This window comes from Mchenga conophoros, linkage group LG3 (genome assembly GCF_057382185.1).
Source record: "Mchenga conophoros isolate Kocher_MC1m ecotype Shallow Benthic linkage group LG3, M_conophoros_male_GT1.1, whole genome shotgun sequence".
NCBI lineage: Eukaryota > Metazoa > Chordata > Actinopteri > Cichliformes > Cichlidae > Mchenga > Mchenga conophoros.
The window spans coordinates 24,115,992-24,124,664 of NC_140528.1; the positions used below are offsets into that span (position 1 = coordinate 24,115,992).

Here is an 8,673-nt window from a genome sequence, read left to right on the forward strand (position 1 = left end):
ACTTCCTATTCATCACTATCTCCTTTCTTTCATCATGAATGTCACAATTATTCATACTTGTACCGGCTGAATAGTCATTGTCCTTACAACTAATAGTCTTCATTGCATTGCTTGTGTCAGTGCACTCAAAATTGCTGAACAGCTTGTCAAACGATTCATACACCCATTTTGAAAACCCTATTTTGGAGGAGTTCCCATGAAAATCTCCATAAACTACATGTCTCAGGTGAACCTTATCTCACACTAATGAAAATTGGTGTGTGTCACTCCTACTTGCAACCAATGAAAAGCCTCTCCTACCCAGTCACAGGTGAACCGCGGCACAGCATCCCCCACTCCACAAGTACATATATACTGCAATGTAAACCAACAGACAGGATTGGCATGAGGTGCATACTGAATCTACAAAACAGCAGAACATGGAACGTCAGCCTCGTGGAAGAGGAGTGAGGATCGGTGGAGGACGAGGACAAAACCGGGTGAGAAGAGGCCAACCACATAGACACGTTCCTGACGAAATCAGGGCAACACTTGTGGATCATGTGATAAACCATGGCCTCACAATGGCCGAGGCTGGTCGAAGGGTGCAGCCAAATGTTGGGAGAACTACTGTAAGTTCTATCATCCAGACATTTCGTCGGGAAAACAGGTGAGCACACCGTAATCTAGTTACAGTATGCAGCACAAACTAATTTGCTCTGCACTTTCATAGTCATACAGGAGACTTGCATTAGGACATGACCTTACAGATCCTTACACATAGACGTACTGTAACTGAAGCGCAGACTTGGCCCAGGTGTGGCATAGTGTGCTGTGGTACAATACAGTAATGCTGTAAAGAAAGGAGTTTTGAATGATAGTCCTGTGACAATCACTGTAAGCATGTTTGCGCTTACATGTGTGTGTTTTCCCATCTGCATCTCAAAAAGGACTGCCAGACAACCTAGAGGAGGTGGAAGAGGTCGACTTATGACTCCGCAGCAAGAGGAAAGAATTTGTGCAATGGTGGCTGCAAACAACGCTTTGAGACTGAGAGAAATACAAAGAACTGTCGTAAACGATGACACCATCTTCGGAAATATTCAGTCAATATCAATTTCCACCATAGACAGAGTCCTCAGACGGAATGAAATGTCCATGAAGCAATTGTACAGAGTGCCATTTGAACGGAACAGTGATCGAGTGAAGGAGCTCCGTCACCAGTATGTACAGGTAACACATGTTCGCATATGTACCTCTGTTCACTGTAACAGTTTAGGCCATGTACTCAACCTACATTTATGCATGTTACTGTAATCCTATGTACAATTCCAACTGTACAATCTGTTCTGCCAAATGCACCATTACAGACCTGTCTGATTCTCATCCTTTGTAAAGCATATCCTGGAGTTGGAGGCCAGGGAACCCCTGCACATGTTTGTATATCTTGACGAAGCGGGATTCAATCTCGCAAAAGGCAGACGGCGTGGACGGAATCACATTGGAGAAAGAGCCACCATTGATGTCCCAGGCCAACGAGGAGGGAATATTACAATGTGTGCCGCAATCTCAGAGAATGGTGTTCACACCCATATTCCTCGTATTGGTGCATACAATTCACAACACCTGTTGGCTTTTCTGGATGCTCTTCATAGGGACCTGATCCCACAAAATGGAAGGGATGATCCTGGTGACAATCGGACAATGTATGTAGTGGTTTGGGATAATGTAAGCTTCCATCACTCTGCTGTAGTCAGGCAGTGGTTTGCAGCACACGACAGGATGCTTATGGAGTTTCTTCCTCCTTACAGTCCATTCCTGAATCCAATTGAGGAGTTTTTCTCTTCCTGGAGGTGGAAGGTATATGACAGGCATCCACATACCCAAATGACCCTGCTAGCAGCTATGGATGCAGCTTGTGATGACATCACAGCAGAGTCCTGCAGAGGGTGGATTCGACACTCCAGAAGATACTTTCCCCGATGCATCGATAGAGCTGACATACGCTGTGATGTTGATGCAAATATGTGGGCAGACAGACGGGAGCGTCTAGATATCAATGATTGATATGCAGCAGTGTCTGTTTTTCAGTTTGTTTTTTTTGAGTCGTAACTACTGCAGTGAGGTTTACTGTCTAGGTGAGTTTGTTTGCTGTAAAATGTTTGATTTACTGTATTTCCCCAGTTTGCACAATGCTGTGAACAGTTTCAATTAAATATTATCAAGAGTGCATATGGAGTGTCTTGATTGTCCTTTACAATTTATGGTTTTCAACATGCCATGCATGCGGTCCGGACTTGACATGTCATTGGGAAGCACCTACAAAGACATCCGTCACAATGGGAACATGTTCAGACCATGTGATTTTGTGACCAAAGGTGCTGGTCTAATGACTTGTAATTGTGACAGCCCTGACACTTTGTTTGGTATCAGTACTTGCTTTTGATGAATGTATTGTCTGTTTTGCTCAAGGGATTTGTTGTTGATGCATTGACAACTTATTTTGGACACCTGACTTTTCTTTTTGATGGAGTGACTCACTTTTGCAAGTTATCCACCATGTTTTGCAGTTTGCACTAATTGTTTTGAGAAGTGCCTTAGTAGTGGTGGAGAGTTCAATTCTGTTGTGAGAAATGCACCAAAGCGACTGAGAAAAACTGTAATAACATATGCATACTTTTTATTCAAGCCCAACAAGATTTTAGAGACTAAATAAAAGAAACGTTGTATAAACGCCGTCCAAAAACACCAACAGCACCTTCTCTGGGTCCAAGCTCGTGTAACTGAATGGTTACCATGTGTTTTCTGTGCTACAGGAACAGTGTTATCAGCACACAGTTCAACGCCAGCATGCACCATTAGATCACATAGCACAGATAATTGACAGTTTTTTTGTGAATGTCTCGCACATTTCATAACGATAATGTATGTACTGTGAGAACAGAGCTCTGTGTTAAGCCTGTCTGCAGTCCTAACACAGTGCTGCTTGGAGAAACACGCCTGTGCCACAACATTATGGAAAAGTGGCATCAGTCCAAAGACGTGCAGTTAGGGGATGGATGGGTGGATGGATGGATGGATGGACGGGTGGATGGAAGGATGGACGGCTGGATGGATGGATGGATGGATGGATGGAGGGATGGGTGGGTGGATGGATGGATGGACGGATGGGTGGACGGGTGGATGGATGGATGGACGGGTGGATGGATGGATGGATGGATGGATGGATGTTTGGACGAACAGATGGACGGATGGATGGATGGATGGATGGATGGATGGACGGATGGACGGGTGGATGGATGGATGGATGGATGGATGGATGGATGGATGGATGGGTGGGTGGATGGATGGATGGATGGATGGATGGGTGGATGGCATCGGTTTATCTTTAATCTCAAGATTTAATAATCATACAAGAATTCTGTTGTGCTGTTTTTGACGGTTGTATGAACAGGTTCAGCTCAGGTTTAACAAGCATCACTTAACCATCCATGAGAATTTATTTAGTTTTTTTTGTTTTCCTTGGTGACTGTTTCACAGCAACTCGCCATCAGACTCCCAGATTCTCTTCTCAGCTGTGTGTTGGAGTGAGAGACTGTAGTAATGATAAACCACCAACCGGCCAACAGCTCAGGTTTGATATTATAGAGCTGAACGGCGCTCCTGTTCCAGTGCCAGGTAGGACCGTTTCTGCGTGTCTCTGCTGACTTCCTGAAGCTTCAAGCTTCAACTTGTTGCAACAAGCTTCCTTCTTTCCGTGCATCAGGAGATAGTGGAGCACTCAGAGTCGTGCAGGTAACCCAGCTGGACCGAGACACTGTTCTCATCACCTTGGAAAGTAAGTCCCCTCGCATATTGTGAATCCTTCAAATGTCTTTCATGCTCATTCTCAATCTGTGTACTGTTTGGACAGGAACTGTAAAGATCGTGAACCTGCAAGGACTTCCATCCAGACAGCTGGCTGCAGAAATAGTCTTTGACTTCCCCATTGAAACACTAGGTAGAAATAATGATGTGACAAACAAAGTGAATGAGAGCTGATGTGTGTCCTGAAAGCTGAGTGACACCTCCTGTTCTGTCAGTCTGCTTGCAGGATAGTGTGCTGGCGTTCTGGAAGCATGGCCTCAAAGGGAGGAGTTTCAGATGAGGTGATGAACTAGTAAATTCATCCAACGTTGGCTGAGCTCGTATCATGTGCTTATCATATTAGTTCTAAGTCATTACACATGTGAATTTTCACTTTATGTGCAGGTAACACAAGAAATTACAGATGAGAGTCGTGTGTTCAGAGTTCTGGGAACAAACAGGTATGTTAACTGTATGCTGACAAGAGCTATCAATCACTGTGAGAAACTAGTAATCCTAGTACATCAGAAGTAATCAGGATAGTATTTTTCTTGATACTATTGTTAATAGACCTGGAAGTGATTTTCAGAGTAGCATGTGGAAGTAGCATGAATACTGCTAGCATTAATGGTAGCATTAAAGCAGGAGTCACACTAGAGTGTTTGTTCTGTTGGTTACTCAGATCCAAGGATTTAGGAAATGCAGCCTATGTGTTTGCATGCAGCCCTCCAAAGAAAAACAGCCATTAAAGTTACCAACTACTGTCTACCTGACACTTTGTACAGAAAACTACTTTCCTTAGTGCTAATTTTCTTTATTCCAGTGCCAAATCACAACAATAGTCACTTCAAGACACTGTATATTTTAAGATAAAGGCCCTGCAATTATGGTGCACAAAGGTGAAAAACTCCCTTTTAGCAGGTGAAAACCTGAACCAGGCTGGGGGAGGGGCGGGCATCTGCTGCGATTGGTTGGGGGGGTGAGAGGAGGAAGACGGGACAAAGACAATCTGGGGAAGAGAGCCAGAGAATATTCTCAACTAATGATTGAATGCAGAGAGGTGTTTAAACAGATAGTGAGTGAAAAGGGCGACTGAAGAAGAAACACTTGGTGCATCACGGGAACCCGCCAGCAGCCTAGACTTAGGCTAACTAAGGGAGGATTCAGGGAAGAAAGGAAAGTTTGAAGCCTAATGTTAAAAGTAGAGAGGGTGTCTGTCTCCCAAACCCAAACTGGAAGCTGGTTCCACAGAAGTGGTGGCTGTAGTTCAGGTGGGGGAGCAGGTCACCTACTCCCCGTCTACATGCCAGATATCCTGCATGAAAGTTGCTCTTCGGTGCATCCGTCAGAGTATGAATGGGTGTGAACGGGTGAATGAGGCAAGCTTTGAGTGCTCAGAGTAGAAAACCACTATATAAGAACCGGTCCATTTACCATTTACCAAGAGGGGCCTGGAAACCGAAGGGTCTGGCTCCCATTTTACTTTTAAATACTTGGAACGAAGTGCTCTAATGGGGTGATATGGTACTATAAGGTCATTAAGATAAGACAGGGGCTGATTATTCAAAACCTTTTATGTGAGGATTTTGAATCTTTTATTCTGGATAAAACAGGGAGCCAATAAATGTTCTGTTTCTAGTCCCTGTCAGGACTCTCGCTGCAGCATGTTGCTCAGAGCAGTCTGGAATTGATTTTTGACTAAATAATTAAAACTAATAATAATATATTACTATATTATATTACTAACAAATCCAGGACACCCCTGTTGATCCAGCAGCTCTTAATGAAGTTTGTAATAAGAATCGTGGTGAGTTCATTAGAAACATTTCACTTTTCTTTTTTAAATCAGTCATTACTGGAATCATCTGAAGTGCAAAAACAGTGGGATTATATATGAGAAGGACGGACTCAAAGACTGTCGTGTATCACATATGTATTACATCGATGTCCAAAATCAATGCATCATTAATGAAACTGAAACAAAAGTACTGAATTTCATGTGGAAGACCAAACCTCAGCATTCAGGAAAGTCTTATACAGGAGCAAAGATAATGGACGTTACCCGGAGTTTTCCACTGTGAAACCAGGAATAAAAGCTTAAAAATGTTTCTGTGATCTAAATCATTGTCAGCCTGGCAGGCAAATAGCGTGGACACCAAAGTTTGTGAACGTGATAACCTGAGAACAAAGACATGTAGGATTTTAAATCGGTACCATAGGTGTGTCTACTGGGAGGCTGAGGCTTGGCGCTGGTGGCTGCCAGTACTAAGTATTATTATACAACCCTTATTTTAGTTGATCTTATCTTCTTTCCTTGTGTTTCAGTTAGTTTTTACTCAAACTGGGTGTAGAAGGAATCCCTGCAAAGGTTTCTTTTTCTTCTGTGTTATGTTTTATGTATTTCTCAGCTCTTTGCTTCCTTTTTTCTACTTTAAACTTGTTTGTATGCTGGTGTGTAAATGTTCACACTTATCATAAAGTTTAAAAAAGTAGTAGGCGTGGTGATGAGCAGGAACAGGAGTAAAACTCCAGTAAGTGTACCAGTACTGTACCAGTGTGTAGCATTAAAGTCAAACTACAGTGGTTGTAGTATCAGTAGAGTAGTGTTAGTACTAGAGGTGGGAGGAGTAGAAGCAGGTGGAGGCACTGGCTTTAGGTTAGTACTGCCTTTCTCTGGTTCTCCTTTACAACTCATCTCCTTCTCATTTGCTGACAATGTGCAGAGACATCATCCTTCAGAGCACACCGACTGATGACCCGTCAGCACTGAGCAGCCTGTACATCCTGACAGGACACGAAAGCAGCTACTGAGAGAGGACACGGGGCTCATTCGACGGTGTTACCAAAGAAAAGCACAGCCTGTCTGTAACTGTGGGGTGGAAACGATGCTCTGTTTCACTGAGGCTGTGCCAGGAAACGGTTCAATGCTGGGAATGACAAATGTTAGGAAGGTATCCTGCTGACTGTCCAGCCTTCACCTGTACACAAGACACCTGTCAAGGTCCTCGCTGGGGTTATAGTTGATAAAGCTTTCTAGCTTTTCTTGTCTATTCAGCTTACCTGCTTAAATCAGACCTTTCTGTTAAAGCTAATGCAGACTCCACTGATCCGCCCGCTCAGTGTGGACGGGAGAATAACCTGAACATGGCCTCTGGGACATCATCGTACTGATGTTATGAAGCGCTCAGTCAGGTTTTCTTCTTGATCAGACTGAGGGGCAGACTGAGTGTGTTTTGGTGCCTCAACATTCAGTCATATTCTGTAAAGCCATTTTCTGTCTGCATGCTGCACATAACCTCTTTGGACCAGAGTGCTGTGACACCTACACCTTACACCTGCAGGAGCTGCTCGGCCATAGAAAGCTGCTCTGTGAAGTGCACGGCTTTTTTGCCAGTGTTGATTTTATGGGTTTAATGTAATAACTAATTTTTCACATCATCGTCTGAGTCGTAATCCCAACGAGGAAACCTGGAATGTAAAACTTGATGGACGCTCCAGCTGAAGAGTGAAGTGTCAGACTTTTAATGGATCTTTCAAGCATTAGCGTACTTACAATGGCAGAAACAGTGCCACGTCTAAAGCATAGGAGCCATCTTCATCTCATTCTTCCCATTTCATGCAAGTTTCTTCTCATCCTCAGATGGACAGAATTTGGTTTGCTGACTTCATTCAGTCACACCATACTAGAGCATAAAAAGTGGAAATAAACTGGTCAGTAAGAAAGTGTGATGCTTGAAAGTATAGCGTAAGGACAGCAGCAGCACTGCATTTACAGCTGATATGATGACTTCAGCATCTTTAAAGAACTGTGAAGGAATTATCAGTGCTAACACAACCTTAAGCACGTGATGTGACCGTATACACTGCTTACACTTTCAGTATCCTTACTTAAAGAGAACATCTCAGAAAAAAGTACAGTTAGCAAGAAGCTTTGAGAACAAGGCAGTGTTATTGTATGCTAACCACCGTGGTGGTGTAGCTTGTCCTGATAAAAAGTGAATGTGGTCACATTATACTTGTTAACTAAAATGAAAAAATAAAATAATTCCACTACATGGGTAAAGATATTTATGATATTTATGGAAAGGGTACTATAAAAGTAACACTGGCCTTTCCATGAGAGAAACTTGAAGTACAGTATGCATGTTGAGATTAATGTTTGTTTAATATGTTTTTGCTACTATGTGAAGATGTGATGTTATTAACAACACAGAATAGACAGAAATAAAGATTTTCATATCTCTTGGAGTTTTATGAAGAGTTTGTTGGGTTGTTCTTCTTTGAATGTGTGGATCGATGCTTCTGCGATTTATATCTTAATCCTTCAATTTGTAAAAAACATTTTGAATTCCGTTTGAGAAGATAAATGAAGGTTCTTGCGTTCAAGTGGAGGCTCTAGCAGACTGAGAAAGTAACTGCATAACTGGTCAAAGGAGCTTGTAAAGAAAAGCGTCTGGACTTCTTTAAGTTACTTGAAGACGTTTCACCTCTCATCCGAGAAGCTTCTTCAGTTCTAAGGTCAAATGGTGGAGAGTCCCAGATAACTGCATAACTGTGTTATTCCTGCACCCATAGCAGCAAGTAAGTGAAGGCAGTGAGGAGCGCTGATGAGTTCTCAGATCACTCAGTCAGTCTCTGAGCGTCACCTTTATTGTGATCGCGCACTTTAAGCTTTCATGCCTGTATTTTTGCACAATTGTGATAATACTGTATTGAAAGAAATCTGTGCACAGACGAACATGGGGTGGCTTTGCTCAGGTAGTAGAGGAAGGTGCTTCAATCCCCGTCTGCATGCCAAATATCCCTGGGCAAGATACCAACCCAGAGTTGCTCTCCGAATGTGTGTGA

At 42.9% G+C, this 8,673-nt stretch overlaps 2 protein-coding genes and 1 long non-coding RNA gene across 3 annotated transcripts; all 3 read left to right on the forward strand.

Moving 5' to 3' along the window:
- The first annotated feature begins 344 nt into the window (after positions 1-344).
- Positions 345-2,506, forward strand: LOC146577766 (uncharacterized). The gene is made up of 2 exons (XM_085268366.1): positions 345-1,212; positions 1,378-2,506. Exons 1-2 carry the CDS (start codon positions 883-885, stop codon positions 2,044-2,046), a joined length of 999 nt encoding a protein of 332 aa, XP_085124492.1. The 5' UTR covers positions 345-882; the 3' UTR covers positions 2,047-2,506.
- Positions 2,507-3,322: 816 nt separating this feature from the next.
- Positions 3,323-4,126, forward strand: LOC146577767 (mitogen-activated protein kinase kinase kinase kinase 2-like). Its single transcript, XM_085267707.1, has 4 exons — positions 3,323-3,657; positions 3,746-3,817; positions 3,893-3,979; positions 4,062-4,126. Exons 1-4 carry the CDS (start codon positions 3,471-3,473, stop codon positions 4,124-4,126), a joined length of 411 nt encoding a protein of 136 aa, XP_085123833.1. The 5' UTR covers positions 3,323-3,470.
- Positions 4,127-4,136: 10 nt separating this feature from the next.
- LOC146577768 (uncharacterized) lies at positions 4,137-7,870 on the forward strand. The gene is made up of 2 exons (XR_014891418.1): positions 4,137-4,286; positions 6,549-7,870. It is a non-coding gene; the product is annotated as an uncharacterized LOC146577768 (long non-coding RNA).
- The last annotated feature ends 803 nt before the right edge of the window (positions 7,871-8,673 follow it).

What these genes read in the sequence shown, in the direction of transcription:
- LOC146577766 (XM_085268366.1), top strand. Translation starts at nt 883, where the DNA reads ATGTTTGCGCTTACATGTGTGTGTTTTCCCATCTGCATCTCAAAAAGG. An exon ending in TCCGTCACCAGTATGTACAG is followed by an intron (nt 1,213 to 1,377) that starts GTAACACATGTT and finishes TCCTTTGTAAAG; the next exon opens with CATATCCTGGAGTTGGAGGC.
- LOC146577767 (XM_085267707.1), top strand. Translation starts at nt 3,471, where the DNA reads ATGAGAATTTATTTAGTTTTTTTTGTTTTCCTTGGTGACTGTTTCACA. An exon ending in CGCTCCTGTTCCAGTGCCAG is followed by an intron (nt 3,658 to 3,745) that starts GTAGGACCGTTT and finishes TCCGTGCATCAG; the next exon opens with GAGATAGTGGAGCACTCAGA. An exon ending in CTTCCCCATTGAAACACTAG is followed by an intron (nt 3,980 to 4,061) that starts GTAGAAATAATG and finishes CTGTTCTGTCAG; the next exon opens with TCTGCTTGCAGGATAGTGTG.